Genomic DNA, 27,761 nt, shown 5'->3' with positions numbered 1-27,761 from the left:
CTAAAGAGGTGGATAGAACCGAACAAACTCCGGAGGTGGACAAGCGGCTCCTCAAGCTATGGGAGGCGAGACGCGGCCTCACCAAGCATTGGAAAAGACAGAAGTTCAATAGGAAGCTAAAGATTAAAATAGCCGAAATAACTAAACAAGCGGAGGAGTATGCAACGCAGCTGGCTAGGCAAGGATGGCAGCAATTCAGCAACGCGCTGAACGGCACCCTCAGCACGGCCAGGACGTGGCAGATCCTCAAGTCCCTCATGGACCCGAGCAAGAACAAATCAGAAAGCGGCAAATCGATTCAGAGGCTGGTGCACCAGTACACGGGCACGGACGAACAGCTACTCGAGGAAGTCCGGGTCAAATGCTACGGCAGAGACCAGGTCGAAAGCTACCAAGAAGAGTACCAGGGCGAAGAGAATCCCACCATGGATCGGCCCATAACGAGAGAGGAAGTCGTCGAGGCGATCAGGTCGGCAACAAAAAACACAGCAGCGGGGGCGGACAGAATCAAGAACTCGCTCATAAGAAACCTCAGCGATGGCGCCATAGATCAGCTCACAGCCTACTTCAACAAGCTCTGGCACGAAGGAAAAGTGCCGGCCGAGTGGAAACACGCGGTAGTGGTAATGATCCCGAAGCCAGGCAAGAAACTCCAGGTCGAGAACCTCAGGCCGATCTCCCTCACGTCGTGCCTGGGCAAGATGTACGAGAAAGTAATCACAAAAAGGATCCAGTCGCACCTAGAGAGGAACCAACTGTACCCAGACAGCATGTACGGGTTCAGAGCCCACCTGTCTACGCAGGACGTACTACTACAACTCAAGGAGGAAGTACTCGAGAAAATGCCGAGAAGTGGCGAAAACGTTGTCATGGCCCTCGACATAAAGGGAGCCTTCGACAACGTGAGCCACGCCGCCATCATGGAAGGCATCAACAACACCAACTGCGGGGGAAGAACCCACGACTACATCAGGGCCTTCCTGAGCGACAGAACAGCGACCGTGGGACTAGGCGAGCTGAGAAGCGACGTCTTCACCACGCCTTGCAAAGGAACACCCCAAGGCTCCGTGATATCGCCCGTCCTGTTCAATATGGCGATGATCGGGCTAGCAAGACGCCTCAAGGAAATCCCGGGCATCCAACACGCGATGTATGCCGACGACATCACGGTGTGGGTCACCCAAGGATCGTTAGGGGAGAAGCAGGACAGACTACAAGAAGCTGCGACCTGCGTTGAGACCTACGTCAGGGAGAGAGGCCTCAGATGTTCGACGGAGAAGTCGGAAATCATCAGGATCGGAAGAAATCCTACCAAAGCCTCGCTGGAAGTAGTTCTAGAGGGGCAATTGATCCCAGAGCAGAACATGGTACGAATCCTAGGCATGTGGCTGCAGAGCAGCCGAAAATGCAGCCATACCATCAGCCTGCTGAGAAGAGCCGCGGAGCAGGTTGGCAGAATGATCAGTAGAGTCTCTCAGAGAAGGTACGGGATGAAAGAAGAAGATACCCTCAAACTCGTCAACAGCCTAATCGTTAGCAGAGTTATGTACTCCTTGCCCTACCACGCAACAACAAAGGCGGAGCGAGAGCAAGCCGACTGTATTCTCAGGAAGGCGTACAAGATTGCTCTACACCTGCCCAGAAACGCATCAAACGAGAAGCTACTCCAACTCGGAATCAGCAATACCTTCGATGAGCTTGCCGAGGCTCAATTGGGGGCACAACTCATCAGACTCAGAGGCTCCTCTACGGGAAGGGCGCTCCTGAGAAGGTTAGGTCGGAACACGTGCGGACTGGTAGACAGATACGCGGACGTACCGGACGACCTTAGAAAGACCTTTAATGTAGGACCCCTGCCTAAAAACATGGACCCTAACCTACACGAGGACAGACGAACAGCAAGGGCCGAGCAGCTAGAAAGGAGGCTAGGCCGGTCAGAGAACACAGTCTATACGGACGCCTCCATGTACGTACATGCAGGGAAGCGCTTAGCCGCTACGGTGGTAGCTAATAGCACAGGAGACATGGCCACATGCGCCTCAGTGGAGGTCGTGGGCATAACGGAGGCCGAGGAAATTGCCGTCGCGCTGGCGGTAGCAGAAGGCTATAGGAAAGGCCGATCCCTAAACATCTTAACAGACTCGAAAGACACGTGTAAAAACTATACGAAGGGCAGAATTAGCGGCATGGCCCTCAGGATAATCAGTGGGGCAGCAGCCTCTGCTGAGCAGACACCCATACAACACATAATCTGGGTCCCAGGCCACGCAGGCGTAGCGGGGAACGAAAGAGCAGACAGCCTAGCTCGAGGGCTTACATACCGAGCAGGCATGTCAGATGTTCTGGAGCTTCAGCTACTAGCATGCGAGGGGGGATACACAGAGACATTACAACTATACAGGGGGACTAGATTCAAGTACCCACCGCCACACAAAGCCCTCACGAGGGAGGAAGCAGTCGGCTGGCGTAGGCTACAAACAAACTCCTTCCCCAACTTGTACATCTATAACAAGATGTCACCAACACAATACAGAGCAACCTGCCCCTGGTGCGGCGACACACCCACACTATACCACATCACATGGGAGTGCGAACGAAATAAAGCATTCCACCAACACGAATTCCCGAGTGCGGAGCAATGGGAGAGCCGGCTCACCAGCAGCGAGCTCGCGGCCCAAAGGGCCTTAGTGCGGCACGCTGCTGATGCAGCGCGACTCAGTGGAGCCCTGGACTAGGGGCCCAACCTTGCTGAAGAGAAGCCTCAAGTCGCCGGCGCCAAGAAAGACGACGGAGGCTTCGAATCCGCGAATCTCTTAAACGATCTCATTAAAAGTTTTCTACTACTACTACTACTCGGGAGAGTATGATGAGTGTCGTCGTTAATGCGATTAGCATTGAAACAACGTAGTGACATAGCGTTGTGTCAACGCATGAAGGAGTCAAGTACGGGCGTTTAAGGAGCCAGGCTCCTCTCTCGTGCGTCCCTCTGGGCACGCTCCGCCACCGTGCGCCACCGCAGCAAAGTGCGCGAGTGGCGCATGACCAAATATACCCAGACACAGTTTTCAGTATATATATATATATATTATGGCAAAGAAGTCCGCCACGGCTGTGGACGACACGAAGGGCGTGGACAAGAAGACGCAACAGCGTAGGCTTAGCCGGTACAAAACCAGGAACAGCGTCTAGCCCAAGCCCCACTTCAGAGGCATTGGCGATCCGGCTGCGGAGCTCTGCACGGCGCACTTCTTCTTCCTTACAACTTCCCCCCTCGCTGAAGACGGAGCCGCACAGGAGGCCTAAGGCGTGGTGAGGACGAAGGGCTCGTGATACGGCCTGAGCCGATCTACGTGCACAATTTCGCGGCCTCGGCGTCGCAGGTCCGTAGGGGGCGTCAGAGGTTCGATAGCGTAGTTCACAGGAGAAGTTTGGCGTAGAACCCGGTAAGGTCCATGGTATCGGGATACGAACTTGGAGGAGACACCTTGTGTCGAAGTAGGAGGCAACCACAACCAAACAAGAGCGTCAGGCGAAAACTGGTGGTGGGGGCGCCCGTCGTCATGACGAAATTTCTGTAGCGCTTGTTCTTGCGTTGTAAGGGAGCGAGCTAGTTGCCGACATTCTTCTGCATACCGGGCGGCTTCGGAAGCCGGTGTACCCTCTGATAAGTCGGGACGGTAAGGGAGAATAGTATCAATGGGAAAGGATGGTTCCCGGCCATATAGAAGAAAGAAGGGAGAAAAGCCCGTCGTTGACTGGGGTGCCGTGTTGTAGGCGTACGTGACATAGGGAAGGATGAGGTCCCAGTTGGTGTGGTTGGAGGCGACATACATTGAAAGCATGTCGCTAAGAGTTCGGTTAAAGCGCTCTGTCAATCCGTTTGATTGCGGGTGATATGCACTGGTACAGCGATGAATGATGCGGCATTCAGCGAGAAGTTCTTGAATGACGTCGGCGAGAAAGACGCGACCTCGGTCACTCAGGAGTTCGCGGGGAGCGCCGTGACGTAGAACGAAGCGGTGAAGCAGGAAGGAAGCAACGTCACGAGCCGTCGCGGCTGGTAGAGCGGCCGTTTCTGCATACCTCGTGAGGTGGTCTACAGCTACAATGACCCAGCGATTGCCAGCAGCTGTGTATGGCAGAGGCCCGTAGAGGTCTATCCCAACCCGGTCAAAGGGCCGCGAAGGGCATGGCAAAGGTTGCATAGGTCCAGAAGGGCGGCAAGGATCAGGCTTGCGGCGTTGACATTCTGTGCAAGAGCGAATGTACTTGTGCACAAATGTGTACATACCACGCCAATAAAACCTATGACGTAGTCTGGTGTAGGTCTTGAAGAGACCAGCGTGCGCGCACTGAGGGTCGGCGTGGAAAGCGGCGCATACATCAGTGCGGAGCTGCCGAGGTATTACAAGCAGCCATTTGCGGCCGTCGGAACTGTAGTTACGGCGATAGACAATTCCGTCGCGGATGGTGAAGTGCGAAGCTTGTCGGCGTAACGCTCGGGATGGTGGGCGTGCAGGTGAATTAGAGATGTAATCTATCAAAGACGAAATCCAGGAGTCCTTGCGCTGCTCCAAAGCCATGTCGACAGAAGCGAATGGGAGAAGTGGGTCGTCTAGGACAGACACACTGACAATGTCGGCGTGGACAGGCGAGCGCGAAAGAGCATCGGCATCGGCGTGCTTCTCGCCTGAGCGGTAGACAACCCGGATATCGTACTCTTGGAGCCTCAGTGCCCACCGGGCTAGGCGGCCGCAGGGATCCTTGAGAGACGACAACCAGCAAAGTGCGTGGTGATCGGTGACGACATCGAAGGACCGGCCGTACAGGTATGGGCGAAATTTTGTGACGGCCCAGATGATCGCGAGACATTCTTTTTCCGTGACGGAATAGTTCGCTTCAGCTTTCGTCAGAGTACGGCTTGCGTAAGCAACAACATATTCTTGGCAGCCGGGCTTTCGCTGGGCGAGCACAGCGCCAAGACCAACACCGCTAGCATCCGTATGGATTTCCGTGGGAGCAGTTGGATCGAAATGGCGCAGTATCGGTGGTGTTGTGAGCAGGCGACGTAGCGTTGCGAAGGCATCATCGCAAGTCGGGGACCACGCGGAAAGATGGGGGTCTCCCCGAAGAAGCTCTGTCAGAGGTGCCATAATCGAAGCGAAATTTCGAATAAAGCGGCGGAAGTACGAGCAGAGACCAATGAAACTGCGCAAGTCTTTTAGAGACGTTGGCCTCGGGAATTCTTTAACAGCACGGAGCTTAGCGGCATCAGGGAGAACGCCGTCCTTCGACACGACATGTCCGAGAATCGTCAGCTTGCGTGCCCCAAAGTGACATTTTTTCAGATTTAGTTGGAGGCCAGCGTCACTGAGACAGCGTAAAACCTGCTCCAAGCGATGAAGGTGAGTAGGAAAGTCTGGTGCGAACACTACTACATCATCCAAGTAACACAAGCAGGTGTTCCATTTGAGGCCTCGAAGAATAGTGTCCATCATCCGCTCAAAAGTCGCGGGCGCGTTGCAAAGTCCGAATGGCATTACACGAAATTCGTATAAGCCATCTGGTGTGATGAAAGCAGTTTTAGGCTTATCTTCTGCAGCCATAGGCACCTGCCAATAACCAGAGCGTAGATCGAGGGAGGAAAAGAACTCTGCAGCTTGTAAGCTGTCGAGGGCGTCGTCGATCCGCGGCAATGGATAAACATCCTTTCGGGTTATTTTGTTAAAGCGGCGGTAATCCACGCAGAAGCGGATCGAGCCATCCTTCTTTTTAACTAAAACAACTGGCGATGCCCATGGGCTGTCGGACGGTTCAATGACACCACGCTTTAGCATGTCGCCTACTTGCTCATCAATGACGCGTCGTTCTGTCGACGAGACGCGGTAGGGTCGCTGCCGTAGCGGTGAGTGAGAACCGGTGTCAATACGGTGACATACAGTCGTCGTTCGGCCCAGAGAAGTGCTATGACTGTCAAAAGCAGGGCGGAATTTCTCGAGGAGACGGAGAAGGTCATGGCGTTGCGTGGGGCTTAAGCCGTTGTCGATGACATGGCTGAAAACGTCTTCAGGCGATGCGGCAGGTGCGGGACTACAGTAGAGGGTGGTGACCTCTGACGATCCATCAGGAAGTTCCGACGTGGTAATGGTTTCATAAGGCTCCACAGTGCCGAGAGATTCACCACGAAGCAACGCAATCGAGAATGGGAAGTGGTTGCGTATAGGAAGGTGAGTAGCACCAGCTTGAAGGCTAAGCAGCGCAGTTGGGAGTGGTGAGAGGTGGCGGTGAACCAAAGCAGTCGAAGGCGTGAAGAGTACGGTAGAGTCGGAGGCAACGGAACAGGATACAGGTGCCAGAACGAATGCGTGCGGAGGTATATGGATGTCGTCAGTGAGGGACAACTTGGTGCAGGAAAGCGAAACGGCATCAGATATGGCATTGCCAAGCGAAGAGAAGGCGACTTCTGCACGGGAGCAGTCAATAACAGCTTGGTGACGGGAGAGAAAGTCCCAACCTAAAATAATATCGTGGGAACAGTGGGGAAGAACGACGAACTCGACTGTGTAGACCACTCCTTGAAGTTCAAGTCTGGCGGTGCACGCAGCCACCGGCTGGACGTGCTCTGCTGTGGCTGTGCGGAGTAAAGGACCGAAGAAAGGCGTGGTGACTTTTCGTATTGAGCGGCATAGTTTTTCGGCAATTACAGATATGGCGGCACCTGTGTCAATGAGGGCAAGCACAGAGACTCCTTCAACAGCGACATCAATAACGTTGGGCGGCGAAAGAAGAGGGCTTGAGCGTTGTGACGATGACGCAGTTCTTGCCTCGGGAACTGCGCCACTTAGTTTTCCGTGTCAGCGGTAGAGGGACGTCGACGCATCGGGGAGAGCGAGCGACGACGAGGAGAAGAAGAACGGCGGTCGGAAACTGGGCGAAGGCTTGGGCGGGGAAGGGGTAAATCGCGGTCTGGAGCGTAAGACGACGGATAGTCGTACGCGGCTGTGCGTGGGTCATCACGTGGATGAAGTGGACGGCGGCGGCACAGGCGTGCGACGTGCCCGGGAATACCACACGAATAGCAGATGGGCCGATTGTCCGGTGTGCGCCAGGGATTAATCACTCGATGGGCTGGAGGTCGTGGCGGCGTGGGCGTAAAAACAGGGCTAGGCATCGGAGGCGAAGCCCAGAAGGTCGGTGGTCGTGGTCGTGGTCGTGCGACGGCGTCGGCGTAAGTCAATGGGGCGGTGAGTTGAGGCGCCCGTTCCAGAGGAAAGACCTCGGACACTTGTTCTTCTATAACGTGTCGTAGGGTTGGGCTAAGGGACGAACTTGACTCGGGTGGGTTGGAGATCAGGGAGAGCTGGCGAGCAACTTCTTCCCGGACGAAAGCCTTGATTTGCGAGAGGAGGGTGGCATCTGGAAAAGGAGAGGTCAAGCCGGACAACGATTCCTGATGGGGAACAGGACGGCGAGTGAGGAGGCGTTGACGGCGGAGCTCGTCATAGCTTTGGCACAGTTCAATAACTTGTGCAACAGTAGATGGGCTCTTTGAAATGAGCATCTGAAACGCGTCCTCGTCGATACCCTTCATGATATGCTTGATTTTATTGCCCTCAGTCATGCATGCATCGACGCGTTTACAGAGATCGATGACATCTTCGATGTAGCTGGTAAAGTTCTCACCAGGCTGCTGAGAGCGCGACTGCAGGCGCTGTTCGGCACGAAGCTTTTGAACAGCAGGGCAGCCGAAGACCTCGCTGAACTTTCTCTTGAACACCGTCCAGCTTGGAACTTCGCTTTCGTGGTTCCGAAACCACAAGTGGGCAATTCCGGTGTGGTAGAAAGGGACGGTGGTCAATTTCGTGATGTCATCCCATTTGTTGTTCCGACTGACGCGTTCGTATGATGAGAGCCAGTCATCAACGTCATGGTCGTCAGTGCCGCTAAAGACAGGAGGGTCCCGCTGGCGGAACGTGCCGGGGCACACGGTAGACTGGGGAGCAGGTGGTGGTAAGCTCGTGGCGCTTTCGGTGGTCATGATGGCAGGGAGAGTCCGGCTGCGCAATTCCAGGATTGCAGGAGACCCAGCAAACCTCCACCAATTATGGCAAAGAAGTCCGACACGGCTGTGGACGACACGAAGGGCGTGGACAAGAAGACGCAACAGCGTAGGCTTAGCCGGTACAAAACCAGGAACAGCGTCTAGCCCAAGCCCCACTTCAGAGGCATTGGCGATCCGGCTGCGGAGCTCTGCACGGCGCACTTCTTCTTCCTTACAATATATATATATACACACGCATACGCATGTTCAATTCTGCTCTGAAGCGGATTAATTTTAATGGAGATATTGTTGCTATTGAAGTGGTGCCACATGCCCAGTTGCACGTGCTTGTTTGTTGAAACAAATTAGCGCGAAAGAAACTTCCAAGAAGGGCGCATACCCAGCAACCCATGTTAACGTGAAAGCGGTTTCATTGAGGGACGGCGCGTACCCAGCGACACATGATGGCCTGACGGTTGCTTTTGAACTAGGCTCCCTCAGCGCAGCAGCCCTAATGCTCTACCCAATAGATTAGGACTGAGCGGGTAATGTTCCCAAATGACTCCAATCACCTTAAAAGCATGTTACGACATAATTGTTCGTAAGAGTGAACGCCAGCCAATGCTAATGCTGGACGCAATATTGACACGTGTACTTGTTTATCCTTTCCGGGTGACCGCTTGTCACCGCCTAACAAGTGTTATCGCACAGCGCAGGACGCACCTGCATGTATCGGAAGTTTTTGGAATGTTATGGATGGTTCCATCCGCTGTCTGTCACCGAACCTTGTGCAATCTGATTGCATGTGTGCGCGACGCGAATAATGTAGAACTTTGTGGAAAACACGCGGGTCCCAGTGGTTACTCTGGAAGATTCGACGACTGATGGATAAAAGCCGAAGCCCTTGACCCGCTGATCAGATTTTCGACGATCACCGAGTGTGTTCGCCGCTATGGTTGTTCTTTGAGTGTAGCCTGCTTCTGAGGGCACACGCATAGATAACGAAATTTCAACAGGAGCAGAAACTCCCATACAGACCAGCGGCCGAATTTACTGTAGCGGACCAAGCGGATGGTATCAGCACCTTCCGGTTTCGGTTCCGGGCGCGCGCGTTTTGAACTCCAGTTGGTACACGCCACGCCGGCTCCGCTGATCGGCGCGGCATTTTTTTTTTTCGCTTCTGCTGCTGAGCCACACGCGGCCTTGGCGCGGAATCGTTTTATTATTTAGTAAAAATGATTACGAACGATCTCTACAAGCCTCCACCGAATCTGGGTCACGTGCAATTTTATAAAGAAAACGCCAGACGTCTTCTGAAATGATGAAATGTTTATTTTCCTCGTTCCGGGTTTCTTGTGCATTAATCCAAAGTTGTGGCACCAAGTAAGGGGCTGTCGTTGCCGTACGAAGCTCCACCGGACGACATCAGCTGAAAAAAAAAAGTAAATTACAAGCATGTATCATTTTGGTATATTCACCTAACAGGAATATTGAGTGTAGACGCGAAACGTGCGTAATTGGTGAATGAGCGGCATTACAGATAAATTCACTTTTTCGTACATTTCGTAACAAATAGACTCCTCCCAAACAACGCCATAAAATCTGAAGAAAACGTCCGATATTTAAGCATGCCTATCTTCCCGGGCATTAATTCCTGCACTTTGAGAGCACAAATACACGGGTGACTGTGCGTTTCCAAAACAACTTGGCCTCAGTCGACGGGATGGTACGCCAAGTACACAGAGGTGGCTACAACACAGGCTCTCAGCCAGACCATGTTACACGATCGCAGAATGCCTTCTAGTCGCACTCAAGACCGATTCGTGGGTTCAAAGCCTGTTTTCAGTCGCTCAGAAGGCAAAAATGTCAAGTTCTTTGTCGAGTGCCCCCTCTTGTAGAATTTTTTTTCTCTATGTCACAAGTTCACCCAATAAAATGCTAGTTTCGTTAATCACAGTTTTGCTGCCTTCCTCATGGTCACTACTACGTGACAATATTGGCGAAAGCAGCGGGCCTGTGCCAAAAGACAGTCATGAAGAAATCGCTTTGTGAGATCGGCCTCTGGTCACCATGAGCGTTGAATGGTCTTGGAAACTTTTTTGCACCCCTGGATTGTTGCGCATGTGCTGTCACGTCGTTTTTGTGCTTATATAGCTCTGCTCCCTTTTATTAAATTTTTCAGATGTGAGTAAGCACCTTCTGTTTTTAATTCGTGTACTGTTTATCATTACATTAAAAAAAGTGTTCAAGATGCAAATCAACCAACTAGCCCGATTGAGCGTTTTGTTGTTAAGTGCTCTTTCTACGCGGAAATGTCTCTGTAGCACAGCTGATGGACCAGATTCGATAGAAGCTGATGTGCCATGCTTTGGGGAGCTGTTTTTATTGGTTGCATATGTGGCTAAGACGACGCACTCAGACGCGCATACAAAATCTTGAAGTATTCATGCGGGACACTACCTGTGTAAAGGTGCAAAAATTCACGGAAGATTACGATACTGCCTAAGGCAAAACTTGAGCGCAGCTCTATACGTGTTTTCATTTCGCGATATATTGACTGGTGCGGACAACCTGTCTCGTGCAGCACGTCCGAAACAGAGTGAAGTGTGACGTGACAGCCTCGCTAATTGGCATTTCGCGAGAGGCAGCGCGTGGCTTACGCGTAGTCGCGATTCGCAGCAGCCGCCGCAGACAGACCTCCGCTCATGCTGCGCTTTAGTGAGCAGACGACGCGTAGAGTGCCTCGATGCGCACGCCCCCGAGAACGCAGTGGAGGCGGGCGAGCGCATCGATCTCGAGCGCAACGACATTCTCTACTATGGCGCCATCTCGTAGCCATTGTCGGCATAGCCCGTCTTGCAGGACTCCGCTTTCCTCTTCACCCTTTCGCTAAACCCTCCTCCGCTTTCCGCCACATGGTTCCGCTGCATCCTCCACCTCCGCTCGCTCCTCCACCCTCGCTCTCGCGGTCTTTCATATCCCACTGCGATCCGCGTTCACTCTCATCTTTCGCCGTGCTCGTTCGCTTGGTCACGAGTAAGACGCCTACGCTCGCTGCAGGAACGGGGCGCTTAAGAGCGGCGCAGTAAAATCGGTTCAGATGACTGTCTGGCCCCCGACTTCTTACTGTGAAGAGCCCAGGGTTGCGAGTGTGATTGGTTACGCCCGTGCAGACACGTCGTAATAGCGTCATGATTCCGTAGAGAAGCTGCGGCTTGTAAAATAGGAAGCTCGCTGTATAACTGCGCGTTTTGCGTAGAATATAGAAAAAACAAAACAAAAAGAAAACCGAATGATAAAATCTATATGTCCGAGCCGCCATGATAGCTCTCCAGCAATAGCGTTCCTCTTTCGAGCACGAGGTTGAGGGTTCGATTGCCGCCTTCGGCTTTGAAAGGGGTCAGATCGCGAAAGCTCTTGTGTACCATAATTCTCTTACTAGCTTTCCCACCGACGATCTGGCGTGTAACCACCTTTCTTTAATAATTCGCACGCTAACCTTCCCGTGCGGCAATTTGCCGCACGGGAAGCTATAATGGCGGCACAGACGTCGCGGCAGTCAGCGTGCACAAGTATGTTTATCTGACAACACGCAAAATGTTCACGTTACTCTCGTGATAAAGTCATGCGTAAGAGACGAGCATCAGCATGTGCAGCTGGCACTTCATATCCTTCACAGTAGCGCAACTAGGAATGAATGAGTAACGGAAGAAAAAAAAAAGAAGAAGAAACAGAAGACTGGGGGAGGGGCGGGGGTTGCGATAAGCTCCAAACTGCTGAGTGCGTGACGCCCGCAAATTATTTTTGTCGGCTTCCTCTCCATGTGAGCACTTTCTTTCGTTGAGCACCTCAGCACTTCGTCTTCATTTCAAACGTGGTCGGTGATGTCATTGTGTAGGCAAACGTTTAGTATAGAGATGTGCATTTCCTACTTAGAGATTAGTGCCAAGAAGGAGGAATTAGTGCTGAGGCTACGCTGAGATGCAAAAATGGCGCCTGCAGGGTTGGCACTGCTTCGACGACTTGAAATGCAACGAGACGCTCGTGTGGGCGGTGCCGTTCGTGCTGGACGTGCAGGGAGGCGTCCGAGTGCCAGAAAAGGGCGCCCTCTGGTTCAGAGGAAACATCCAGCGCTACAAGTGAGCATGGCAGGAGCATCACACGGTGTCATGCTTTTGATTACATGTCTGACTGGGTTCAATAGCACAGTGTCGGCAGAGTGTCGAGGTCTCAATGCTGTACAAGTAAGCAACGCTGAACATCAGGTTTTATGACTGTCACAGGAAGCCTCAAAAGTTCTAGCTGTGCGGAAAAGGCCTAACGCAGGTCCTAACTAAGGCGAAGGATAAGTTCGACGAAGACAGTGCACTGTTTTCGTTTTAGATTATCACGCATCAACTAACCTAGCAGCGAACTCTCCCTGAAGAATAACAAGGATGCGGAAAGTCCACTGGAGTTGTCAAGCATGCCTAGGCATACCACCAAATTTTAGTGGGCCTGACCGCAAATTAAACTGACCCGCTACCAAACTTCAAGTTGGTCCACCCTCAAACTTGAGTTGGCCCGCCCCCAAATTTAAGTTTGCGTACTCCCAAATTTTATGATGGGCCACACTGAAATTTCAGTTTGCCCACCTGCGAATTTCAAGTTGGGCCAGAGCCAAATTCGAGGTTGTCCCACCCCGAAATTTCATGATGGCCCACACCGAAATTTGAGTTGGCCCACCTCCAAATTTCAAGTTGACCCACACCCAAATTCGAGTTGGCCCACGACTACTACAGGATACCTCATGCATATTCTAAGGAGCCTTATGTATCTCTGCGGGTATTGACGAGGTCTGTTAGAAAAGTATCCGACCTTATATTTTTGCGAACATCTGATGGGTATGGAACTCCTCAGTTCAAGTGGCTGAGGAGTTCCATAGAGATTTATACAGTACCAGCGGCACCCACGAAGATAATGGAAGAGGGAATAGTCTAAAGGAATTTGACATCCCACAAGTAACGCCGGAAAAAGTAAAGGAAGCCTTGGGAGCTATGCGAAGGGGGAAGGCAGCTGGGGAGGATCAGAGGACAGCAGATTTGTTGAAGGATGGTGGGCAGATAGTTATAGGGGAAGCTGGCCACCCTGTATACGCAATGCCTCAGGACCTCGAGCGTACCGGAATCTTGGAATAACGCCAACATAATCTCAATCCTAAAAAAGGGGACGCTCAATACTTGAAAAATTAGAGACCGATCAGCTTACTGCCCATTGCCTGCAAAGTATTTACTAAGGTAATCGCAAATAGAATAAGGAACACCTTAGACTTCTGTCAACCAAAGGACCGGGTAGGATTTCGTAAAGGCGCTCAACAATAGAGCATATTCACACTATCAATCAGGTGATAGAGAAATGTGCGGAATATAAGCAACCCTTATATATAGCTCTCATTGATTACGAGAAAACGTTTGATTCAGTCGAAACCTCAGCAGTCATACAGGCATTACAGTATCGGGGTGTAGACCAGCCGTATGTAAATATAGTGAAAGATATCTATAGCGGCTCAAGAGCCACCGTAGTCCTCCATCAAGAAAGCAACAAAATCCCAATAAAGAAGGGCGTGAGGCAGGGAGATACGATCTCTCCAATGTTATTTACAGCGTGTTTGCAGGAGGTATTCAGAGACCTGTAATGGGAAGAATTGGGGATACGAGTTTATGGAGAATACCTTAGTAAATTGCGATTCGCTGAAGATATTGCCTTGCTTAGTAACTCAGGGGATCAATTGCAATGCATGCTCACTGACCTGGAGAGGCAAAGCAGAAGGGTGGGTCTAAAAATTAATCTGCAGAAAACTATAGTAACGTTTAACAGTCTCGAAAAGAACAGCAGTTTACGATAGTTAGCGAGGCACCGGAAGTGGTAAGGGAATGTATCTACTTAGGGGAGGTAGTGACCGCGGATCTGAATCATGAGGATGAAATTATCAGAAGAATAAGAATGGGCTGGGGTACGTTTGGCAGGTATTCTCAGATCATTAAAAGCAGGTTGCCATTATCACCTAAAAGGAAAGTGTATAACAGCTGTGTCGTACCAGTACTCACCTACGGGGCGGAAACGTGGAGGCTTACGAAAAGGGTTCTACGTAAATTGGATCACGATGCAACGAGCTATGGAAAGAAGAATGATGGGTGTAACGTTAAGGGATAAGAAGAGAGCCGATTGGGGAGGGAACAAACGCGAGTTAATGGCATCTCAGTTGAAATCAAGAAAAAGAAATGGGCATGGGCAGGACATGTAATGAGGAGGGAAAATAACCGGTGGTATGTAAGGGTTACGCACTGGATTCAAAGAGAATGGAAGCGTAGCGGGGGATGGCAGAAAGTTAGTTGGACAAATGAGATTAAGAAGTTTGCAGGGACAACACGGCCACAATTAGCACATGACCGGGGTAATTGGAGAAGTATGGAAGAGGTTTTTGCCCTGCAGTGGGCGTAACCAGGCTGATGATGATGATGATGGATGTGAAACAAGCCCGCTTGCATCAGTCGAACATGAACGTTCGTGCGCATGCGCGAATTTTTTCCCGCCTGCCGATAGCGTCAGTATCTGGGACGCAGCATTTGAGTAATGTAGTGCGCAGTGCTCTCGTCGGTTTTTCATTGCAAGAAAAATGGCGGAGCGACTGGAGCAGCGCTACTGCATCTAATTTTGTCATAAACTGGGCGACAGCCAAGTGGAAACCATTTCGAAGATTCAGACGGCTTTCGGTGACGATGCTATGAGCAGCACACAGATTAAGGAGTGGTACAACCGGTTTAAATACGGCCGCACACCGGCAGAGAGCGAGCCACGCTACGGTCGGCCATCAACATGCCGAAATAACCAGGTCGTTGCCGAAGCGAATGCGGTGGTGATGCGGGACCGTCATGTGACTATCCGGGAAATTGCGGAAGAGATGGGCATCAGCACTTTTTCTGCACAATCCAATATGACCAAAGGTTTGGCCATGAAGAGACCTCCGGCGAAATTCGTGCCGAAGCTGCTCACGGTGGAGCAAAAGCAACTTCGTGTTGAAGTCTCTCAGGACGATGCTGGATTCCACAAACAGTGAGCCCAACTTCATGAACACCATAATCACTGGTGACGAGTTTCGAGTGTACGAGTACGACCCGGAAAGCAAATCCTAGTCGTCACAGTGGAAGCATTCCAAGTCACCAAGACTAAAGAAGGCCCGCCAAGTGCGCAACAACGTAAAAGTGATGCTGACTGCTTTCTTTGACTCCCGCGGTGTGGTACACCACGAGTACGCACCACAGGGTCAAGCAATCACCAAAGAGTACTACAGGGATGTCCTCCGTTGCCTACGGTATGCTGTGCGGCGCACGAGGCCAGAGTTGTGGTCAACAGGAAATTGGCGCATCCATCACGACAATGCTCCTGCGCATTCCTCACACTTGATTCAGACTTTTTTGGCGAAAAACCAGACTTCTGTAGTTCAACAGGCTCCTTACTCTCCTGATATGGCCCCCTGCGACATCTGGCTGTTTCGCAAAATCAAGAGGCCACTGAGAGGAGCGCGATTTCAGACAAGAGTGGACATTATCGCTGCAACGACAGCTGAGCTAAACTCCATTCCGAAAGAGGCCTTCTCGGAATGCTTCCAACAATGACAGCACCGCTGGGAGAAGTGTGTGGAGTCCCAAGGCCATTACCTTGAGGGGGATTAGGTTTCCAACGCTTCAGTTATGCAAGTTTTTTTTTCTTCGGCCCAAGGTCGGATACTTTTCTAACAGACTTCGTATATGTACTTTATTGTTTAGCTTTAAATTGTTCATTGTCTCTTAAAAGCTTCCAATCATCTACATTTACACTATCATAACGATTAAATGTCTGTACTTTGCAAATGACGCCTTTTTGTGCAAATACAAGGCCTTACACTTTTTGCGTGACACGGCTGGGGAGCTCGCCAAAGAATGCTTGCGGATTAAACAAATTCTGGGTACTATTTCCAGTTGCCCTTGAGAAAGTGGGGATAAAACAGGTGCAGCTCTCAAGTGTGTTATTAAAATATATTGGACATTCCTTAGTGTGGATTTCAACAGCTGCGCTCATGGCCACATAATGCAGTTCATTATGCAGCCAGAAGGCAGCAACGGTTTGAGAACGCAGTTAGCATTTCCTCTCCTGCTGTGTGCTTTTGTTACAGACAATGAAAAATTAACGTGTTGCACTGAGCAGGGTAGATCATGAGGCCTCAGTGTAGTGGACAGATTTTGCATACGTTTACAGTCTACAGAGCACACTAAAGAAGAAGGAACCATCATCTACTCATGAAAATGAAAATACAGCTACACACCACTACGCTTCAAATATTTCTTGGGGGCTTTCACTACATCGATCGGTGCGTGCGGACCCTGCTCGCAGAAAGACATATCACGTGATCAGCGCACTCTGTACTTCAACAGAACCGCTTCTTGGCCTATTTGGCATTTGCTGGAAGACGTAATTGGCGCAAATCAGACAGGCGAAAAAAAGAATGTAGGCTGGATCTCCCGCTCCTGAGTACAGGGACCAACTGTTAACCTACAACGAAATCACCAAGCACTATTAATTAGGGCGCAGGGCATTCCCGCTGCCACATCCTAAATTAAGTAGGCCGCAGGCTGTTATATTAAGGCTTCTTAGGTAGCGGTATACAGCGAAGCTGTATACCGCTACCATCCAAGCAAATTTTCGTGTCGTTGGCGTGGCAAGCTAAATAAGAACTCCCTGTACAATGGCCGATCCCAACGATAGTGCCGAAGATAGTGCAATACCAGCCAGACCGGCGACGGAGGTGAAGCAGGTGTTAATCACTCCCCATACGTGGGCCGATCCCGAAGATAGTGTAATACCGGCCCGACCCGCGGCGGAGGTAAAGCACGCGTTAATCACTCCCCATACATGGGCCGATCCCGAAGGTAGTGCAATACCGGCCCGACCCGCGGCGGAGGTGAAGCAGGCGTTAAGCACCCCCCATACGTGGGTAAATACCGAAGATAGTGCAATGCCGGGCCACCGCACGGCGGAGGTGCGATTCGCCATTAAGGGGCCCACATGCACAGCTTCGCTGGTCATCCTTCTTCACAGAGTGGAATGGCACCGAGTTTTTTCGAATGTAGCGCTAGGGGCGTGCGCAAACCCAAAGAGATCGTTTGGGATTGGCGCACGCGCTGCGGCAAGGCGCTAATAGGAAGGGGTCTTTGGGGGCCGTTATCTTAAAATAGCCGGATGCGTGTGCTTTGCGTGCGTCTCCCATTTGCGGCAATTATGGCCTTCAGCTCTGTACTTGGCGGTACAGTAGGCAACCCTTTGATGCTAGTCGTTGTTTTTGTTCAGAGAGGAAGCGAACACAGTTGCACAACCATCCTCATTCCATTCTCCTGTGTCCCTGTCTGCGTTTTTTGTTTTGTTTGCGCTACGATAGCCTCGCAAGACGACGTGCCAACAATCCCGTGTCACTTCCCCAAGTGTATGTCGAAACACTGATAAACAGACGGCCTGCTACGTCCCGTCGTTCGACGGCAGGCTGTAAATTCAACGGTTACATTAAGCTGGCCGTGGATTTGCGCATTCCAGCGTGGCGCGGGACCTGAGCTCGTCGTGGTTCCTCGTGAACACCGCCACGGTGTCCTACTTCCGCGTCCAGTACGACGCGAACAACGTGGCCCTCCTGACGCGCCAGCTGCTGACAGATCACACGGTCCTGACCGACACCGCCAGGGCCCTCTTCCTCGATGACATGGTCGCGCTGACCGTCAGGCGGATGGTGTCAGTCGATGCCCTCGTGGGACTGCTCACGTATCTGCAGGTGCGTCGTGTTCTCCGCAGCTGTAGTGTCAACTTTAGGCACTTCTGGTGTACACCTTAGAGGTGAACGAAAAAAAAAAGAGGAATTCTGAACAGAATCAAGCAGGATCAGAAAGTGCCGATATTGGCCATTTCAGGAATAATATATCGCGGAAACAGAGCTATATATACAAAGGACATACTTGAAACACGCATGCACGAACGCGCGCGCGCGCGCGCGCGCACACACACACACACACACACACACACACACACACACACACACGCACACGCACACGCACACGCACACGCACACACAAACACACGCACACACAAACACACGCACGCACGCACGCACACACGCACGCACGCACACACACACACACACACACACACACACACACACACACACACACACACACACACTCTCACCTTCGTTGAATCCTCCACACAGCTTGAAACTTGAAAACCGGATAAGAAAGCATGCTGTAGCGCTATCCCATTTTCGTTTTACCCTCGTCATCCCTGCTATTTAACTAGCTCACATGTGCATCCTGCTTTGAGTGATGAAACTCTTCTACATATAGAGAACTTAGGTGCTAAAACACTTGCTTTATTTCACTCGGCGCACCTGCGCGGTTTTAGTATAGCCATGGCGTCGCAATGCCGAGCTCGAGGTCGCAGGTCCGACCCCCGGTCACGGCAGCCCACTTGGATAGGGGCCAAACGGAAAAAAAAATGTCCGTGTACGTAGTAGATGTAGGTAAAAATACCCGAGGTGTTCAAAATTAACCCGCAGTCACTTTCTACGGCATGCCTCTTAATAAGATCGTGCCTTAGGACTGTAAGGTAAACCCCAGAATTCCTTTAAACAAACTTTTCCCTCAGCGAGGGCAGGCAAGTTTAGAAACTTGTTGAACTGGACAACTCGTACTTGAGCAACTTGTTGAACTTGTTGAACTGGACAGCTTGTACTTGAGCAACTAGGGGAAAAAAATATCAACGCTGCGCTCGATGCACTCACAAATGAAACTTCGAAGCCGTGCGGTGAACTGCGTGGACATAACACCTGGCTGCTTTGATGAGGCATGTTTTCAAGGTTTGTTTAAAAAAGTTACTCTGGATTTGGTTGCAGAAGGAGGAGAGCTGCGCGGTGTGGCAGTTGTACTCTAAGACTGCCCTGAAGGCCTTGGAGCACTTCTCCGGTAGAACCGAGTACAGGCCCTTCTACCTGAGGAACCAGGAAGTCTGCATCCTCTTGCAGCTGGAGCCCGCCATCGGCGGGTGCCTTGAAGTGATGCGTCGGAAGACGTGCTGCAATTTCATCTCGTGCACTACGCCCCACACCACTGCGCCTAAATAGGCGCTAGATTGTTACTTTTCTATTTTTTTTTCTTTTTTCAAATGCGATGTATGTCAACTGCGTAAGCTGAAATTATAACGCGATTTTCAAATTTTTTGTTTCCAGCTGTTTTGGAGTTCTTTCGAACTAATCTGCAGTTCCTGACGTTTCTCCTTGTGATTAAGTGCACTTGTGTGTTTCTTTTTGTGGTTCTGGTGATATGAAATTAATAGATTGGCAGGTGAATGAATTTTTGATATGTTATGCGGCATTCTAACGGAAGCAGTATGCGAACGCTTTGGTATAGCCCGCCTTGAGTCCGCGCAGGAGAATCTTAGATGGTTTAAGCAACTCGGGTTTAGCTAACATCGGAGGGGCCGTTTAGTTGTTTGACATGTGAAGGCATTTGCGCTCCGCTAAGTGGCGCGATACCATGCATGACAAAGACATTGAAGCAATTTGTGAGTTTCGCACATTTCTCGCGAGTTTTTTGTAAATTGGACAACACTGATTGAAAGCGAATTCGAAGAATACTGTGTTCATTTTTCTTTCTTAACTGCGAAGTTAACTATTATGAATTTGTAACTGTTTCGAGAAATTATTCCCGATTGTTTGCGTAACACAGCGAGCAAAACGAGAACACAGAAAAAGCGGGGGCCAACGTTTCGTTAAGTGAACTTCTCTTTCTTAAGGTTTTTAAGGGTTCTCAACGTTTCCTCATCACCTTGAAATTCCATCTCCCGCATTCCCCCGTTTTTTTCCTGTATAAGACAACGTTGACACTCCTTCTATAGAAATGTTCCTAACGCGCAATGTCTGCTGAAATGTTTATTATTACCTCGATATTCCACAGTGGCTGTAAAAAATAATTATGAATTTGGGAAAAATTACATTTCAGCCATGGTTAAACATTAGCAACGTACCTACCGATTTGGGGACCTCGCAAATCTGGAAATTCGCCGAAGAGGGCGATGGAAAAAAAAAACACCTCATGTTCTTGTGGGTGACAGCAACCTCAAAAACAACTGTGAATGGCTGCCGGTACAGTTATCAGACGTCTCGGTACTCGAACTGAGATTGCAGGTGCCACCTGCGCGCCTCTAGTTGTTGGCGTAGAATAAGGAACGCCTACTAGACTTCATATAGGGGGAACGCGAGGTGACCGAAATGAATGTTTGAAACCGACAAAACCATGTCGGGAGCAGCTATTAATATGGCTGACAGTAGAGCCCCTATAGACGTCTCGGCGCTCACAGTGTGACGGGAAACGGTGCATCTTTATTTGAGGAACATGTACTTGTCCTGTCACAGTGACCCCATTCCACTCTTAAGTATACCTTACCGCATAATACAACTGTATAAGGTTGAAGCTGAGGTAAAAAAAAGGCAGCCATTATTTAATGCCCATTATTAGGCTTCTGGCGCCCGCGCACACTATGGCGCATGCCTCGATCCGAAGTGAGCTGAGCTTGCAGTGTAATGGCTTGTACTTGACTCTGACTCCGGCTGGCTACCTAGCAGTTAACGGCAATTACGATGCAGGCTTGTAGCATCATCACGTAAATTGCATTTTCTCCGGGGATCGAAAATCAAGAAAGGGGCTGACAGAGGGAATAGAGACACTGTGGCACAATGGTTATAAACAGTAATGAAGTCCTCCTATCGAAACGTTGGCTAGCCTTTCTGAGGCACCTTATCCCTGTTTATAACCTTTATGCCACACTTTCTTCGGTGGTATGTTAGCGCATACGACACGCAGCTCAATAATACTAGCTTCTTGAAACCCGTAATCTTATGTTCCTTGTCTGCCCCCTAACCAACCAAGAAGAGAAATCACTTGTGCTCTGGCCTTGACTCGCGCTTACTTGTTTGTAGCTGCCAATGCACGAAATTTCGCTCCGTGAAAGTCTGGACTGCTCGCGGGGTCACGATTATGAAATTTGGCTTCACTTTGGTGAATCCCCTCCTCCCCTTCCCACCAACACCCCCGATCCCCAACCCTTTGAGCGATGGGAGACCTTGTTATCCAGCCCCGCCCTCCCGATTCAGCTCGCACTGACGGACAGGGGCAAGGAGCTGCTGGGAACATATGGGTCCCGTAACTAGGGAACCACCCCGTCTGGTGCCTGCGTGCACCACAGATTTATTTCGGGCCCAGTAAATGTTGCTTCATCATCATCGGTGAACATGTCGGCAATGAATTTTCTGCTTTCACACCCCAATCTTGATGCGGAGCTCGTTAAGCCACAGCGACATCGCGAATACAGTCGAACGACAAGCTGTCGTTGATATCATTCGCTGCGGTATTGAGGTGGTGTATGACTACTCGAGATTCCTACAGGCAGAGAAGGCCTGGCGTCTGGTGCTGACAGGGCTCTGGTAAGAACAGTTTTCAATGTAACAATAATGGAAGCTTCAAGTGGTTGATTTAGGTTGTAGCTGCAGTGTTACAGTTGTCATGTAACGCACCTATATTGTTATCTTATGATAACAGAAAGTGAATTTAACAGCTATAATAAAGCACCGTTATCACCATTGAACGCAACCTGCTGTCGCAGCAATACTTATCCTGTATTTTAGATTACGTTTCTTACGTCATCTTTATTGCAACTACCAATCTGCTGAAGCTACTAAAGACACTAGTCGAAGTTACCATAAGAAACGTGGCGAAAGTCTGGAACAGGCTATGGGAAGGTCTGGCGTAGCATCGGTACCGAAACTAGTTAGATTAGAAATCCGCCGTACTAGCAGTACGTGTACGTTCATCATGTTGAGTCTATGATGTTACTTGCAAGGAAATATACTAGCAACCAACGGCACTACATGCATTTATAACTTGTTATTGGTATAGATTCATGGTTAGATTATTAGGTTGCAAATGAGTCTTTTCCGACGGCTTTATCTATTATAGAAGGGATAGAAATATGAGTGGAACGCGATAGCATTGAAAGATCCCTGCCTGCTTCTCACGCTTCCCTGCAAGTGCAGCTTATGTAACGGTAATGTAAAGCGGGAAACGCTTGCGGCGGGCTTTCTAGTCGAACCGCGGCCTCTTGCAGGGGCTGCGATGGATGGACGGATGGATGCTTTGAGCGTGCCCTTTGGAACGGGGTGGTCGGTTGCGCCACCAAGGTCTTGCTATTTACTGCCTAATGTCCTACCTAGGTTAAAAAAGGGATGAAGGAAAAACCAATATGAACTCCAACAACCAAACTTTCTGACCACCTATTACGAAGTTTGTTTTTGTACGTCTCCGTTTTCTGTCGTTCCCCTACTTTCATTCAACCAACCAATGATCATGACTGCCGTATTCTTCAAGATTACCTGAATGCCATATACTCATGGTGCATAATATGGGGTATAAAATTAAATCTTAAAAAAGGAGCATGTATGAAGTTTTGTAGGAAATTATTACGAACTAATTCATCTGATGCAGTATCTAGTGCAATATCACAAACAGCTACTGAGTACAAATACCTGGGAGTTTATTTTACACCTTCATTGTCTTTGGCAAGGCATGTTCATTATACTGTCTCAAGGGCTTCCAGATTGCAAGGATTCTTGTGCTGAAACACACGTAACCATACGTAGCAGGCTCGTGAACTCATGTACAAATCGTACGGCCAGCCATATTGAATATTGAATATTGAATATGCATCCACAGTATGGGACCGTGCACTTGCCTTCAATAAAAATAAACTCGAAAAAGTTGAAAACGTGTCTGTCTGGTATGTGCTAGGTAATACAACCAGTGGAAAGAAACTGAGCACGCCATATCTAAAGGAATTATTAAAGTGGGAACCACTCGAACATAGAAGGGCTAAGTAGCGTCTAAAATATATGTATTCTATTTATACCTCACAAACTGGCATCCAAAACGCACAATACTTTTTCCGTCCTTGTTATATTTCTGAGCTACTTCATCGCCAACATAAAATGGGAAAATTGAAATGTAGGACAACTGCCTCTGCTGGCACATTTTCCCTGCGAACAATATGGCAGAGGAATAAATTACCTTGAGACGTGGTTATGGTCACTTCTCAAGAATCGTATTTTACTTCTTCAAATGCCCTCCATGTTCCCCCGTGACACGATACTAGGCACGCGAAATTTTTTCAGGTGCTTCACACCTGTGCCATTTTGTATTCTTTTGCTGCACTTTCATTTTTTTTTCTATTCTCGTGATAACACACGACTGCCATTTTTACGCCACAAGTTGTAACCGCGAAACTTTCTCTTTTAGGCTATGTTTACAGCGTGCTTACGTCGTTGTTGTTTATTATTTGATCTCACGCAAAATGGGCTGAACGAGTAAATCTGTTTGCGTTCATATTTTTGGCGGGTTGCTCTGTGTTGGCCCCTGAATAGTTATGTATCCCCAACCCATGTCGTGTACGTCTCTAATCCACCCCCTCTTCCTGCCGCCACTGTAATGCCAATAGAGGCTGTGAGCATGAAATAAAAAAAAATATTTACAGGAGCCTGCTGTCTGCATCGGGGTTTTCCACGCTATGGAAGCCAAGATCTGACGCAAACCTAAACTGGCCAAAAATGCTCCGCTAAAATACGGCATCTACAATGTCAGCCCACCGGATCAGCAAAATGTTGTTGCAAGACAACTAGTCGGCACAATTGCTTCGCAACGTCGCTGATGAACTATGCCCGCTGCGCCGGCATGGCGTGTACAGACCACAAAAAATGTTGCGAACGTGAAAACACTGCACAATCACAGTACAGGTACAGTCGCGGACAGAATAATATGGACCATGAAATCTAAGAAAAAGCTGAATATCTCCGCAACCTCACAACGCAATCTGGTATTTGCGTTTTGGACCTCGACTAGAATATGCTAACAACGTTGTCGTGTGCAGTTTTACTGGTTACTGCTACAGGCTGCTCGGGCATTGAACGTTTTTGGAGATACCGTGGTCCATTTTATTCTGTCCGCGACTGTACGTCACAGCGAAACAGGCTGCGCTGAGGTGTTACCGCTTGGAATTTGGTTTCACGCGTGAGAGCACCGGCTCTTTGTGCATCGTGAGCAATAGAGGTACCGAATGCTATGGCGGCCCGAGCAAAACAGACATATATAAACTCGTGTCACGCAAAAGTACACGACAGCTAAAACCTCGCAGCATGTGTGCATGTACGCAAATATCTTGAAGTTGCACAGAAAATTGTAATGACCACCACATCTGTCGCGCGAACATATTCAATTGTGTCGAATGATATTTGCATTTATCGCCGTTATTTTGCTGCTACAAGGGCACGTTTAATGTCACCAGACAAAAATGACACTCGCGGTGGAATGAGTGCAAGCAGCTCAGTAAAACGTGTTGCAGAACGTCATGTCTACTGTCTAGGACAAAGCCCGTGGAAACAAATTGGAGACCTGCGTAAGGCCGACAACCCTGTGCTTTATCCAGGTGAAGCTGGTTTGCGAAATCCATTGTGGGGCATAGGCAAGGGCTGCTTATAACGGGTGGGTGCTTGCTCCACCATCTGCATTTAGGTTTTGTGTTCTATTCGCCGGCGTTCCTTTACTGAAATTCGACGTGCCGACTTAGAGCTGCGCACCGCTGTGCAAGTAGTGCGTCGTTAACAGCTAAGGCGGTGAGGTGTACGTGAGAGCGCACAATTCAATGCATTGAACTGCACGTGTAAACTTGCAAGTTTACAGAAGCTCACTCGACACACGTCCTGCTTCTTAGAGAAGTGAAGTGCTGCTCACGGTGGCCCGAAGCAGACCACTGTCGAATGTATATACGCACCTTTTCCACTTTGTCATTCCTAATGCTTACGCAATAAAGTTGTTGCTGGGGAAAGACGCATTATATTGCGTTGCTCATAGCGGAAGGCTCATCATATTCGAGTCAATCACTAGTAAGAAAAGAATAATAATTAAATTACTTATTTGGGACGACATTCGAGAAGAATCAAGAATAAAGCGTTTTTTTTCACATTCCAAACATTCCGGGGGCTGCAACCCCAGCGTGAACGCTCGTGAGGAGAGCAGGCGGCATACATTTATGCTTGGACCAAGCTTGTTTACAGGGACACAGAGAAAGCTTGTTTGCTGAGAAAAATATCCGACACGCTAGGGGAAAGCAGCAAATCGTTCCTGGTTGACCGCGCTTTTTGCACGAAAGAGATAGCTGCAAACGAAAACTCCTAAGATTGAAATTTATTGCCAGGACGCGGCAACGCAGTCTGCGTAACGGATTCTCTAAGGAGCTTGTTGGGCAGAATTTGGGCACTAAGCGGGGATAGTCAGAAAGCGAGGCCAGGCTAGATTCAGATATTGTTCGTTCAACACTGTTAATCTCCGAAACCTAGCAGACATCATTTAGGTGGCCAAGGAAGGACAGGAAATACTCGCCCACCTACAGAAGCCTTTGCCAGTTAGTTGGCAGACTCATTCATTGGGGAACGTTTGTGCCCAGGCACCCGCATTAAACGGAGATAATACAAACGGGGCGGAAATTTTCGAGTCCCTTCACGCTATGAGAGTCAGGAATAAAAGCCAATGATAAAAAAGAGAGGTTCAATAGTGCTAAAGCTACAATCAATATAAATAGAGAGCAATAAAATCAGGAAGCCCAACTGCACAGAAGCGATCTAAAGAACGACAAAGAAGTTCTGCACCTGCCTTCTCATTGCTCAGTGGTGCATCTGTCACTATTGTAGCGTGAGTCACGAAATAATGAAATGCGAAGTCATGAAATTCTGCATGAATTCGCTTTATTTTCTTTACCTTTGTCATTTCCTCTTTGTTTCTTGTATTTTTAACGTACGGACCGCTTCATGGCCTATGCTTTGTTGTGGGAAGAGGCAATAGTCTGGGACTGAACATCATCGCTAGCATAACGTTTTTACCTCTACGGGAGACGCTACGTATACTTAAGTACATGACAAAAAGTCATACTGAAGCGATTCAAGCCCGCAGGGGCGTTCGAAACCCGTCAGTAAGGTAGGTTAGTCCATAGGTTCGTTGCCAATTGGCTATTGTAGGCCTTGCTTCAAGGCAGGCGGACAACAGAGTGAGAACGTCCGCTGTAGGTTATGCTAGTGATGATGTTCAGTCTCAGACTATTGCATATTCACACAACAGAGTAAGCGGTCGGTGTGTTCAAACAACAAGAAACAACGAGGCAATAACAGAGGTAAAGAAAATAAAGAGAATTCATGCAGGATTTCGTGACTTCTCACGCTACAACGTGTAGTGACGCATGCATGTACATGGAATAGAACACCTCACACTAACAAAACACAGGCACAGTGGCACAGGAAAAGCGTAAAGAAAGATTGAAAACTTAAAGTGTTTACTATGGCCTTTTTTTTCCGTATTGCCCACAACAGCAGCAGTTACGAGTTGAAGGAGGATTTACTAGAAACACGTGGTTTTTAGGTATAAATGGGACTCACGCTACATGTGGGATTCATCTATGTGGCATTTACAAGGCTACAAGACTCCTGGCATAGAACGCGGCGTCTACCCTGTATAGGGTATCCAAGGTAACATTAACCAAGCCTTTCAAAGAAAAAAAAAACATGGTGCAAGGTACGGTTTTACGACCTGCAGTGTTTGGTGTTCCGAGATTTCATGACTGAATGTCGTATAGGTCTTATAGCTATATCTTGCACCGTCCTCATAAAATATTTGTTTTTTCGTTGAAGGGCTTGGCTAACGTCAGCTGCAACTCGCGGTATATTTCTGGTGCTGATTCGGCTCGAGACATGGAACACCATTGTTATTTGCTGGGATCATTGATCCACGCGAAACACATGATTTTGCGCAAAACTCCGAGTGAAAACGCCGAGTGAAGTTGCGTCAGAAGATACGGGTAATGTTTCAAATTTTTCAAAGGTTAACTCGTTTTACTTGCATGGCTAATGTTAAATGTGGAAGCAGGTGCGATAAAGGAGGTGAGTGGTGCAGCCTTTCTTTTGAGACTCACGCATTGTAACTGGACTAAGGCCAAGCTGCGCCTCTCAATGACACAGTGTGCATGGCATTGTCGCTGTGGCTTGCCTGCGGCTAAGAGAATCACATTGTTTGAAGACATAACAGGAGAGCCGATGTTCAGTTGAGAGCTGCTGCTACGGGCGGTGAAAGAACAAAGCCTCTCTTCATCAGCGGGAACTTGACAGGCTTCGTGCTATTCGTTCGCACCATTATGGCCGAATTGATCGGAATGTGCACTTTTGTTTGATCCTTTGTTCGAAACTCTTTCCCCTCCTATAATATGATATAACTAATAGCATTTATTTAAGCCCGTGTATATTCGTGCACGAGGTGTTAAAAGTCAGGCGCGTGTTTATTAGTCCATGCAGTAGCAGTTATGGAGGACTATTGATTGAAGGGTCAATGTAGGCTTCGACCGTGCAAACGTCGTAAGCTTCCTCCGATTTGGTTGCCCTTTATTCACTCGGTATAGCATCGTCACCTTCATTTCTTTTGATGCTACTCGCAACAAGTCACTCCGTTTCTTCCCGCCCGTATTTCCGTCCAACGACGCTACATATTGCAACCTCGTATGGGGAACCACTTCCCAAACGAATGTT

The 27,761-nt window shown here is 49.3% G+C and overlaps 1 protein-coding gene across 1 annotated transcript in view; it reads left to right on the top strand.

Annotated features, from left to right (window-relative positions):
* The window catches only part of LOC135904222 (thyrotropin-releasing hormone-degrading ectoenzyme-like), a 49,279-nt gene extending 29,968 nt beyond the window's left edge, over nt 1–19,311 (top strand). The window contains exons 11-13 of the mRNA XM_065434859.2: nt 12,044–12,180; nt 17,645–17,876; nt 18,990–19,311. Of these exons, the coding sequence (XP_065290931.1) occupies nt 12,044–12,180; nt 17,645–17,876; nt 18,990–19,217 (597 nt within the window). The 3' untranslated portion in view covers nt 19,218–19,311. The remainder of the gene's footprint in view (nt 1–12,043; nt 12,181–17,644; nt 17,877–18,989) is intronic.
* Nucleotides 19,312–27,761: the final 8,450 nt, after the last annotated feature.

Source organism: Dermacentor albipictus, chromosome 10 (assembly GCF_038994185.2).
Source record: "Dermacentor albipictus isolate Rhodes 1998 colony chromosome 10, USDA_Dalb.pri_finalv2, whole genome shotgun sequence".
Taxonomy (NCBI): domain Eukaryota; kingdom Metazoa; phylum Arthropoda; class Arachnida; order Ixodida; family Ixodidae; genus Dermacentor; species Dermacentor albipictus.
The sequence above is the reverse complement of the archived record's forward strand: the minus strand, read 5'-3'. Positions and strand labels throughout refer to the sequence as shown.